General features: G+C 32.2%; 1 protein-coding gene across 2 annotated transcripts; it reads left to right on the forward strand.

The window, feature by feature from the left end:
* The first annotated feature begins 466 nt into the window (after window positions 1–466).
* LOC126886625 (uncharacterized) lies at window positions 467–12,564 on the forward strand. 2 transcript variants are annotated; one of them, XM_050653618.1, is made up of 2 exons: window positions 467–669; window positions 10,260–10,510. In XM_050653618.1, exons 1-2 carry the CDS (start codon window positions 534–536, stop codon window positions 10,298–10,300), a joined length of 177 nt encoding a protein of 58 aa, XP_050509575.1. In that variant the 5' UTR covers window positions 467–533; the 3' UTR covers window positions 10,301–10,510. The 2 variants fall into 2 exon arrangements, with proteins under 2 accessions (XP_050509575.1, XP_050509574.1); XM_050653617.1 differs by lacking the exon at window positions 10,260–10,510 and adding an exon at window positions 12,314–12,564 and having other exon boundaries at window positions 473–669.
* Window positions 12,565–12,851: the final 287 nt, after the last annotated feature.

Genomic DNA, 12,851 nt, shown 5'->3' on the forward strand with positions numbered 1-12,851 from the left:
CTAATCACCGAATTTGTTTGTTCGTGTCCCGTGCATTTCGTCGAATCACTTATGAGTCGTTTCACTTTTTCCCTAAACACTTGCTTAATAGCAAAATTAAATTCTAAACAATTTTGGTGACATACAGGGTGATGAAAAACTATGATTTTATGGTCGTTGATATAAATTTAATTTTTTTTTAATTTCCTTAAAAAAACAATTCCACAACAATATATTTTTTCAACCCAGAGAAGGGGTGGCTTTCACCCCTCAAGTAAAAGCAAACCTGGGCTCAAGTCCATTAATGAAGTAGAGACTAAGATGAACCTAAATCCAAACGAGGAAAGTTACACTTCAAAACGGTCATTTACTGGGCTATAATGAATTTAACACTTTTATTGTTTTTATTTAAGATTATCAATATATCCATAATCCTTATCTAAATTAAGCATGTATTTTACGAGGTATAAAGGTATAAATGCTGGCTTAAATGGAGTTTCTTACACTTCACAAATAAAGTTTATTTCAGAGTAAAGTTTTCCAAAAAAAAAACAATGAAATCCATTTTCTTATTGGTTTCTCTTGCCGTTGTCAGTGCCAGAGTGCCGTTAGTACCTGAAGATCACAGGGTAAACCATGCGGTAAACCATTGGATAAAACCATCTCTTCCTTTGGGCATCCAACCTTACGGTAATTTTGTTAATACTTGATTTATTACACAAGAACATAATAGTTAAATTTCACCGAATTTCGTACTGAAAAGATTTGTTAAGAAAACTTGTATAAAACGTTACATTATGTAGTGCGGCAGATTCGAGCAAATATTTATAAGAATTGCACATTTAATGATACAAGCATATAAATTGGGCCACATATACTGCACATATATAGGTTCAAATTTAGATATGAGGCAATCTCAGATTTTGCCTTTTACAAAAATGGCGGACATTCAAAATGGGCGACTATACATATGTGACTAATAGCACGATATCTTTTAAATGAAAAGTCCGATTTCAACCAAAGGTACATAGGTTCCAAAGTTGTGATTTACAAGGTCTATGTCGTGAACTGGAAGAATCGGTTTACCAGAAGTTGTGTTTTTTCTGGTTTTTCATGTAAAACTATTTTATATTATGTAAATAATTTATTTTCAATTTTTTTACCCTGTATATATTAATTTTTCATAATGGTAATACCACCATTGAAAAGAGCGTAAGAATATGTTTTAGAAAATATTTTGAACTTTTTAGTTATGTTAATTACCATTTAATAAATGCATAACGTATCTTCACATGTACCTTTGTGTGGCAGATTCGTGCAAATATTATAAGAATTATTGTGAATTTAACGGTAGAAGCATATAATTTGGACCACATATACTACACATACAAAAGTTCAAATTCAGATATGAGGCCATCTCAGATTTTGCCTCTTACAAAAATGGCGAGTATTCAAAATGGCGGCTATACATATGTGAGTAATAGCACGATAGCTTTTGAACGAAAAGTCCGATTTCAGCCAAATTTGTCATCAAGGTTGTTTTTTGGATGAATAAGATCGAGGTTTTGAACCGGAAGAATCGGTTCACCAGAAGTTGTGTTTTTACTGTTTTTTTTTTTTATGTAAAAATCTGTTGTTTTTTTCAATTCTTTCACCCTGTATATATTAATTTTTCAAAAAGTTAATACCGCCATTGAAAAGAGTGTAAACATAATTTTTACGAGAGATTTTGAACTTTTTAGTTATGTTAATTACAATTTAATAAATGCATAACGTATCTTCAGATGTACCTGTGTGTGTCAGATTCATTTTGAATGCCCGCAATTTTTGTAAAAGATAAAATCTGAGATGGCCTCATATCTAAATTTGAATCTTTGTATGTGTAGTGTGTGTGGTCCAAATTATATGATATAACCATTAAATGCACAATAATTTTTATATTATTTGCACGAATCTGCCGCACATAGGTTTATAGGTACATGTGAAGAAACATTATGCATTTATTAAATGGTAATTAACATAACTAAAATTTTCAAAATATTTTCTACAAAATAATTTTATGCTCTATTCAATTGCGGTATTACCTTTTTGAAAAATTAATATATACAGAGGAAAAAAATTGAAAAAAAAACATATTTTTTACATAAACAACCAGTAAAAACACAACTTCTGGTAAACCGATTCTTCTGGTTCACCACATCCATCTTGTAAATCATAAAAAGAACCTATATACCAAATTTGGTTGAAATCTGAAGTCTCGCTCAAAAGTTATCGTGCTATTAGTCACATATGTATAGTCGCCATTTTGAATCCCCGCCATTTTTGTAAAAGGTAAAATCTGAGATGGCCTCATATCTAAATTTGAACCTTTATATGTAAAGTATATGTGGTCAAAATTATATGTTTGTATCATTAAATGTGCAATTGTATCACATATCGGCCGCACTAGTCATATTGGTTCTCTAATATTTTTATTTTTGCACATTTTTCCTTTATTTTCCTACTTCGCTACTTTGATTTTCTGTTTGACTGTTTTATTTACTTTTTATACTGTTCGTTTTTATTGTTGTATTTCTTCCTTTACGATATCAATAGACTTTATTTCTTGTGTTATCCATTGTTTTGCTTTTCGGCGATGTATTGCCCTCCTGTTGTTGTATAATATTCCTCAAGATCGGCTGCCATATGGTAAAACACAGTAACTCCAATTGCACAAGTTTTGAGATAAATCACATTTTACAAAAAAATGCAGCCTTTCCGTATTAGTGCAGTTGAAGTCCTAATTTTAAGCAATGGCATTATACAACCTGTACTGCATGATTTACTATTTGATTTTATTTAATATTATGAATATTTGTCGAAAGGCAAGTTCTACTTTGTTTTTATACTTGGTTTGTGATAATAAATAACATACAAATTATTTTAATAAAACACAGTAAATGAAATTACTGTGTTTTTTCAAATACCATGCGGACAATAGTAAAAAGATTTTAATAATGTAAGTGCAATAACTGTGTTTTTAAGCAAATTAATGTAAAGCGTTCAGCACATTTCATTCTATGGCAGGGAAAATGTTAAATAAACTTTTTTCACAAAAATCTAACATTAATTTATTAATCACAAAATATTGTGAATAGTACAGAATGAAAAATAATAAACAAAATAAATTTAATTTTCACTAAATATGGGTGGGATTAAAATTCTCCAACCAATTCCCCACTATTACTTAGATCGGATGATACATCTGATTCGGGAAGGGTTTTCCAAAAGATTTGCCTATTTGCTGGCATCAATGGGACTAAATTCTTAAGTATTTTATTTTTTTTAGCTGTTGCTATATTGCGAACTGGTAACGACTGTGGGACGTGATCAAGACGATACTTTTTTTGCAAGAAATCCAATTTCGTAAATTCGTCATCAAAATCTAATTTGAATTCCAGGTTTCGACTTCCTTTCGTAAAGCAAACTTCAACGACGTCTTTTAACTGGAAGTCTTTCATTGTCTTGTTGCCAGAACCTTTGGTGAATATTTTTTTCTTATTTTCCCAGCCGTAAAATTCCATTAACTGAATCACATTCAAGTTTGCCCTGCTAGACTGTATTAAGTCACATAATTCCTGAAAGTCGTTGACATTTCTGTTTTAGAATTTTTTTCTCTATGTTTCCATGTACTCCATCGGCACCCATCTGATCTTCTCTATCACTGTCCTTGTCAATCTACTTTTTGGACTTCCTTGTGTATTTCTTCGTGTATCTATTGGCAGACATCAAATTCTTTATCTTCTTAGATCATTTCTATGAGTTTTGATGGTTGTCTGTATTTTCTTCGAGTTTGTCTGCTTGACAAGGTTGTGATCATTAGCTATATCTGCCCCTTGGTAATCTTTAGTCGATACTATGGCGTTACGAACTCTTTAGTTTATAATGATGATACAATGATACAATGTTAAAATATCCTATTTATGCTATTTTAATACTATTCATGATATCTAACTATTCGCTCTAAAAATTTGACTTAATTTGATGCAGTTTTTCTGCGCCATGATTTATATAAACCATTAAAATGTACTGACAGTAGACCGTGTTATTTGATTTTTGTTAGGGTATAAATTATTCAAGATTATTTAAATTAAACGAACTTCTTCAATCATAGCCATCTGACCTCCAAAATTATGGCTTTTATGTGTAGGGAATAAATATTACGTCCAAAAAATTAAAACTCATCCTACAGTCCCTGGCTAAATACACTAAGATTTTATAAAAAACGCAAAGAACCAAGACACGCACTATAAATTTTATAAAAAATGTTAATTATGAGGTGATACTTATAGTTTTTTTATGTACAAAACACAATGATGTATGTATGTTTTTGGTTGTACATTTAATTGTCTAAATTTTATCACAAATAAAACATCATTATTAATGAACCAATATGTACTTATTAAGAAAACAGGAATAACGACAATTAATTGTTAATCTTTTGTTGAGCCTCCTTAAGCCGCTATTGGAGCTTTAATTCTGCGCAGGAGACAGTACAGGTTGGTATTGATAGTATGTATACCTGACTGTATTGGGAGAAATGACTTATTTATTCAAATGAAAAATTAAGTTATACCAGCAAAATTAATCAGATTAACAAAAATGACTGTGGATGGATCTCGAGCTAAAGTAACAACAGAGGAAGGAAGCACAAAATCAATTGCAATAGAAACAGGAGTGCGACAAAGCGATAGGTCTAGAAATTAACGAAGGGAAAACAAAATATCTGCTCCAGATGAGAAGATAACAGGTCGGGAGAAATCAAAATAGAAAACTACACTTTTGAGTCCAACAATTTAAATATTTGGGAGTAATAGTCGATGGTCAAAACAAGAGAAGTGAAGAAGTAACGGGGCGAATACTAGCAGCCAACAAAACATACTGAAGATATCATAAGCTTATGAATGACAAGAACTTATCCAGAAATACAAAACTGAAAATATAAAAATATACAGAGTTGCAATCAGACCAGTTACGTACATGGGCGCTCATATAACAATTTATAGGGGGGGCAGACGGTGAAGGTGTTGCATTGGATGACAATAATAGTTTAAAGCAGCCGATAAGCCGGGGGGGACACGGCCCCTATGGTATGGAGGCCGTGGGTATTCCAAAGACCCGGAGAGAGATGGGAGGACCAGATCATGAGAGATATCAAAATTCTGGAAGTGAGACCCTGGAGGGAACTATGTACATATCGAAATAAGTGGAAGAAAATAGTAACGAAAGCTAAGTCATACAACAAACTTTCATGACATGAACACAAAAGTGGAATGTGGAGTGCTTCACCGCAATAAGCGAATCAGAGAGCTCTAAGTAAGAGCGGCAAACATTCCAACCGGAATGAAAAGCCCTGATGATGATGATGTATTAGAAGAGGTACATATTTAGATCTATTAAAAAATGGCGGTTGGTGATAGAAAAGTAAAAATTTGGAATTGTATGTATCTTTGCATTCCCCATCTACGACGTCATCTACTAGAGTTTCGATGGTTTTCGGCATTTAATTGATGCAAGTGAATTACTGGAGGGTTTTTTGAGGTCGCTAAACACGAATATGCTATCAAAACCGACAACCGGAGCACCTGGTTTTCAAGGTCAATGAAAGGGGCTCCTAGAGTTTCGAGGGTCTTTGCATTAACGCAAACGGATTATTTATAGGTTTTTGGGGTTGCTGAACATGAATACCTGATCAGCACAGACACAGGAGCACCTGATGCCTAAGACAGGTTATCTTCTGGAGTTTCGGAGAAATCAAATGGAGGAATCAAATGGATTACTCTTAGGTTTTGAACTCCAGAAGATAACCTCTTCGGCACCAGGTGCTCATGTATCTGTGCTGATCACGCATTCGTGTTCAGCAGCCCCAAAAACCTATAACTAATCCGTTTGCATTAATGTAGTACCAAGGACTCTCGAAACTCCAGGAGCGTCTTTCTACGAAACTCTAGATATACCCAGTAAATCTTATAATTTTCCGAGTTTGTGCCTCTACTGCTGATTAGTAGGGTAAAGCTCAATAGCTCCGCTATAGTAATAGATAGCAATAAAAGTTAATAACAAAAATTTTAGCCACCTTTGAGCTTCACATTACAAAATTAGTTAGAATGTTACAGGGTGTCCGATAACACAGTGGCAGACCAAACTTATGTTTTTTTTAAATAGAACACCCTATATTTTATTTTAAATTCGAAATCCTGTTAACTTCTCCATCACAAAAATATAAAGGTTTGTTATGTTATACAGGGTATTTACAAAGTTATAACCAATTTTATATGAAAATCGTAACAAGTTCAACTCCTTGTATAAATAAAAATAATCAAAACAACAATGGTTTATTAATGCCATATTTTTTTACGTATTGTCAAAATTTTCAAGAATGGTCGATATTGCTAATTTTCTTTATATCAAATACAGGGTGAGTCAAAACGCAAGTACATTATTTTCTCAGTAATTTTAAATGGAACACCCTGTATTTTATATCACTATTGAAAAGTACCATTACCGTACTTTAATTTTTAGATAACATTCCCTATGTCTAAGTTTATTAGTTTTCGAGATATTTTCATTTTTCAATGGAGCAGTAGCCTGACCACACAAATCACCAGAATTTAATAAACTGGACTGATTTTTTTGGGGTTACGTTAATAATGAAGTTTATAAAATACCTCCAACAACAAAGGATGAGATGAAAAATAGAACACAAAGTGTATTTCGATGTGTTAATTTACAAATGCTCCGTAGAGTAAGTAGCTCATTCAATGATCGTTTTTAGGCGTATGTCCTGGAATAAGATTATGAGATTAAGATTTTTATCAGTATCAGAAGATGAATTATATTAAATAATATCCAATATTGAACTGGGTCAAGACTGTGTAATATCGGCTAACATTTACCTTGATTGTTTATTTAAATATTGAGTGTCGAATCCTTGAGCCACGGGCGCTGAATAAACACCCGTGTATTTGTAACAATAACACACTTTGATTATTGAAAATAATATAATTAAAAGATCAGAATAAACTTGGTGTTTGTCGAGTGAAGATGTTTTATTCTCCCTTAACTACTTAACATTGAAAAGAACCTGAAGACTACCGCCCTTAGCTCACAGGGTGGCAGTAAATACCAGTTATATTAGATGGCGGTCCAGAAGGTCTTTGTTAAGTAGTTATTGTAATTAGTTAAGTGTAAATTTTAAGAAGTTAATTAAGAAATGAGAAGATAAAAAAAAAGAAATTAGAATAAGGGAAACTTAAGTTAGAAAAAGTAAATCTAAAGTAAAACAATGGGAGCGACGAGAAACTGGAAGAAGAAAAGAAAATTGGGGTAAAGTATCTATCCCCCATAGATATTATGCATTAGCTGATAGATGGAATTTGCGATGCTTACCAGACTAGACATTGGAGAAACGTCGACATGGACGAAAATTGGGAATTCTGGAACCATGGAACCAGCCGGCGCGGCGTCAGGAGGACGCACATCCACGAAATGGACAGTGGTGGACAAGGACAAAAGTATGTGATGTGAGTAATTTGACTATATTGTATTTATTGTTTTAACATTTCTCATATTGCATATAGCCTAACATAAGAATTAATTTTTCTAATTGAATACAATTAATATCAAATTAGGTCAAGTTTCCGTATGTTTACTAAGTGTAGAAGTATTCAATATTTCAAATATTCAATAATTTAGATGATTTTTGTTTAACTAAGTACATTGATAATATTAAGTTTTATTTTTAATGAAAACAAGCAATTTTTTTCATTCTTTTAATAGAAAGAATACAACCATTTTATGATACTATGATAAGTAAAAATAATGATTTAGTTATCAATTTTTTTCTATGAAGGAAAAATATGCTATTTAAAAATTTTTATTTGTGCGAATGTATATTTATATTTACGTATTTTTAAATGTTGACGTTATTTGACCGCGAAAACAAGGGTTAAGAAATACTATGATAAGGAATTTTGCTGACAGAAGATATTTACACGATTTAAACCTACAAATTATATTATTATACACTAGAAAAAGGTGTAGAAACAGTTTTATAATAAAACAAGATACCTATTGAGAGTATAATCGAAGGAATTATTATTTGGAGTATACTAAGAAGAGAAAAGGAAATATTTTTAAGATGTTGGAACAAAATGGAAAATCCAACATAATGGACAAGAATAAATTCGACGGAAATATGAGTTCCCGAATAAACTTAATGATTAAGAAACAAGTTAGACAGAATTGTTATATACCGATGTTATGACAAAGAAATTAAACCTAGAAAGGAGAAATGTAACAAAGAAACTATGAAATGATGTAAGACTGAAATTATTGAAAATTGATATGATTTTAAATGAATCAATTTTGAAACTACAAAGAGTATTATCCCAGATAGAGAGACTAATCAAGATTCGATTGATTAAAAGCATTCATAAATGCAATCGAAATAAACGATGAATATTTGGACGAAACGAAAATTTAAGGGCCAGTTATTAAGATGTTACAAAAAAAAATGGAATATTTAATGACAAAAAAAGTTATTGATAAAATAATGAAGTGTCTAAGGAGACATTATTTGGAGACATATGCATATTATATATAAATATACTTTAAGTTCTTATATTATAAATATATTTAAATATTTGAATGAATAACATAATTTATGTAAGGCTTTATAGCAGATATAACCAGAGAAATAGAGATAAGACTATTTTGTTGTGACGTTATAAAAGTGTCTATTTTAGCGAAGAAAGTGAACTATTAGTAGTTAATTGGTACCAAAAGTTAATTATCAATAATAAGGTTTTCTTAGTTGTATTTTTATGTAAATTAGGTAAATATTTTAATGGGCGCCCAGAACCAGACATATTATTAGTATTCAGCGATGGTAGCTGAGCCTTTTTGGTGATTTTTTTAACAGAATATAGTCTATTTTTATCAACACTTTCTTTCGATTTTTTTATTGAATTTTGAAGTTTTTTAGATGCCGATAACAGGTTTTTGATTTAAATTTTTTTTAAATCGATCGAATTTTAGTATAAATATTTTATAATAAAGTACAATTAAAGACAATTTAGACAATAAAAACCAACTCTTGTCAAGGAAAAGGTACAAAATGAAAATTAGCCCTAGCCACCACGTTCTCCGGAGGTCAATTCTGATGGCATTTTCGTGTTTAGCGATCCCAAAAACCCATGAGCAATCTGTTTATATCAATTTAATGCCGAAAACCCTCGAAGCTCTAGAAGATGACGTCAATTGAAGGTCAAGGTCAAAGTAAAGGTCGCCATTGGATAGCCAGGAAAAAATCCTAGACTACTAGTACTTTTCCTTGATCCAAACTTCTACATGTTGCCAGATAACCAGTAACTCAGGGAATTGGAATACCCAGTTAATCTTATAATTTTCCGAGTTTGTGCCTCTATATCCTGAAAATCCTTCATACGATTGAGTTGTGCCCATGAGAACTTTTTATCAGGATGCTTCAAAGAGTATTTTCCCAAAGTATGAACAAAATCCACTGGGGTCTAATTTCCATAAGGTTTGTGCGGGGTGCTTTACTTGTAATTAACCCTTAAACGCCCAACCTTTTTTAGGTTCCATGTACGCCCAAGGGTGAGTAAGAAATGTCCACCTCGAAAATAGCTAATATATTTATTGAGAGTTGTTGGAAATGGATTAAACTTAAGAATCTTATGCTTAATAAGCACAGCATCTTCTAAAATATTAATATAAACAATTTACAAACCCTACAACAAAATTACAATGTACATCAAAATTAACATAGCAGTAAAAGCCAGTAATTCAGATTTGTCGATTTTCTCCACATTCTTCCTTTCAACTTCCTCATTGGCGGATAATTATGTAGATTATGTAATTATACGTCGATAATTATATGGATTATCTTTCTACCAACGAGAAATTATATAGAAACCTTTAGTAACAAGTTTTACCAAGGGTGTACTATTTATGCCCACCTATATTTAACTCAAGATTTTTACTTTTATTTTCAAAAATATCGGTAGAACCAAATTAACATTCGATAAAAGGCTGTCTTTTTAACAATAAATAATTTTTTAAAAAATTTTAAACACGTAATAAATATATTACAAGGGAATACGCATTAGGTGGACATTTTTTACCCACCCTTGGGCGTTTAAGGGTTAATGGTATACAGCCAGCTACAGGAAATTGTTCCTTGTGGATATTTAATTAAAAGATTTTCTTACTTGTTACAGAATGCTTCTTACCTGTTAAACCTACCTCCATGCGTAGGTGATGCACGCGTTATTCCTGTTTACAGATGGGACTTTTGGACTAATCGATGTGTAAGAGACTTTTACAAAACTTCATGCATTCCCTCCAGAAACAAGTTTGCTACTCTTAAACAATGTCGTTTTGAAGCAGAACCAGTTTGCAAATTGGTTGTAACTCCATACTAACTTATAAACGATTTGTGATTTAGATGAAATAAATTCTGTTAAAGATTGTTATTGCATTCTAAAAGTTTCATTTTTCAGTCTATATAAAATTTAAAATGAAGAAAAATGCACAGTTTATTTCTACTAGACGTTGTTTTCAATAAAAAGTGACAAGAACATGGAAACAAAAGAAGAGGATCAGTTGAACATAAATTCAACATAGATCTTCCGTAGACTAAGAGACAGTTACATCACAATTACTCTTAGGTTTTGAACTCCAGAAGATAACCTGTCTTCGGCACCAGGTGCTCATGTGTCTGTGATGATCACGTATTCGTATTCAGCAGCCCCAAAAACCTATAACTAATCCGTTTGCATTAATGTAGTACCAAAGACTCTCGAAACTCCAGGAGCGCCTTTCATTGACCTTGGAAACAAGGTGCTCCGGGAGTCGGTTCTGGTGGCATATTCGTGTTTAGCGACCTCAAAAAACCCTCCAGTAATTCATTTGCATCAATTAAATGCCGAAAACCATCAATCCTCTAGAAGATGACATCCCTAGCAGTCGCCCTGGCCACCACGTCCTCCGCAGGTCAATTCTGATGGCATATTCGTGTTTAGCGATCCCAAAAACCCATGAGCAATCTGTTTATATCAATTTAATGCGGAAAACCCTCAAAGCTCTAGAAGGTGAAGTCAATTGAAGGTCAAGGTCAAAGTAAAGGTTGCCATTGGATAGCCAGGAAAAAATCCTAGACTACGAGTACTTTTCCTTGATCCAAACTTCTACATGTTGCCAGATAACCAGTAACTCAGGGAATTGGAATACCCAGTAAATCTTATAATTTTCCGAGTTTGTGCCTCTATATCTTGAAAATCCTTCATACGATTGAGTTGTGCCCATGAGAACTTTTTATCAGGAGGCTTCAAAGAGTATTTTCCCAAAGTATGAACAAAATCCACTAGGGCCCAATTTCCATAAGGTTTTTTTTATGGCATAGACTTGGGTGTCATTTAGCCAGTCACAACTTTTTTTGTTCTCTGTTCATACATAAGGAAGGCAATGAGTTCCTTAGAGTTCCATAGCAAACTCTTCTACAGCTCTCTACTCAGTTCAAAAGCTGGCCGCTATGGACTGTCCAAGTTGCTCACCACATTTTCCATTATGTATCTTCTTCTTCTTCTTTTTTCATATGTACATAATATACCAAATTATCAGGATTAATAAGTTTAGAGGTTAATTTTAGTTTCACAGATAAATTTCATTAAACAATCATATATGTTCTTGCTGTTCAGAGACAATAGATAGGATACATTGAAAGGTGGAAAACCATTATATTTTATTAAATCTTGGATTAAATTATATGTGCATGGAATATATTTTGCGTATTCAAAGAAAGTATGATTTAAGTCACCAACCTTCTGACATTCTGTACAAAGATTTGAATCAAAAACTTTAATTCTTGCTAGATGTAGAGGGAAACATGCATGTTCAAACTTCATTCTAATTAATGTTGTTATATATCTTCGAGGTACTACATAATTTTTAAACCAATATATATTTGGAACAGAAGGTTGAATCAGTGAATACTGAGATTTGGATTGTTTACAAAGATCTCGCCATGATTGACCCCACTGATTTTTAACTCGATTCTTAATAGTGTTAACTAAGTCAGATATGCAAAACTTACGATTATGTGAAGTACTTATAAGTACTCCATAAGGTTTGTGCGGGGTACTTTACTTGTAATTAATGGTATATAACCTATAACTACAGGATATAACTATAGTTTTAACAGGTTATATAACTATAACTACTGGAAATTGTTCCTTGTGGATATTTAATTAAAAGATTTTCTTACTTGTTACAGAATGCTTCTTACCTGTTAACATACCTCCATGCATAGGTGATGCACGCGCTATTCCTGTTTACAGATGGGACTTTTGGACTAATCGATGTGTAAGAGACTTTTACAAAACTTCATGCATTCCCTCCAGAAACAAGTTTGCTACTCTTAAACAATGTCGTTTTGAAGCAGAACCTGTTTGCAAATTGGTTGTAACTCCATACTAACTTATAAAGGATTTGTGATTTAGATGAAATAAATTCTGTTAAAGATTATTATTGCATTCTAAAGTTTCATTTTTCAGTCTAAATAAAATTTAAAATGAAGAAAAATGCAGTTTATTTCTACTAGACGTCGTTTTCAATAAAAAGTAACAAGAACATGGAAACAAAAGAAGAGGATCAGTTGAACATAAATTCAACATATGTAGATTTTCCGTAGACTAAGAGACAGTTACATCACAATTTCGAATAACTGTAGCATATTTCCTTCAAGAAACAGAAAAGATTTGTTATAAGATAAGATAGATTAATGCCTGGTTGCACAAACAAACCTTAAACTC

Source organism: Diabrotica virgifera, chromosome 6, assembly GCF_917563875.1.
Source record: "Diabrotica virgifera virgifera chromosome 6, PGI_DIABVI_V3a".
NCBI classification, from domain to species: domain Eukaryota; kingdom Metazoa; phylum Arthropoda; class Insecta; order Coleoptera; family Chrysomelidae; genus Diabrotica; species Diabrotica virgifera.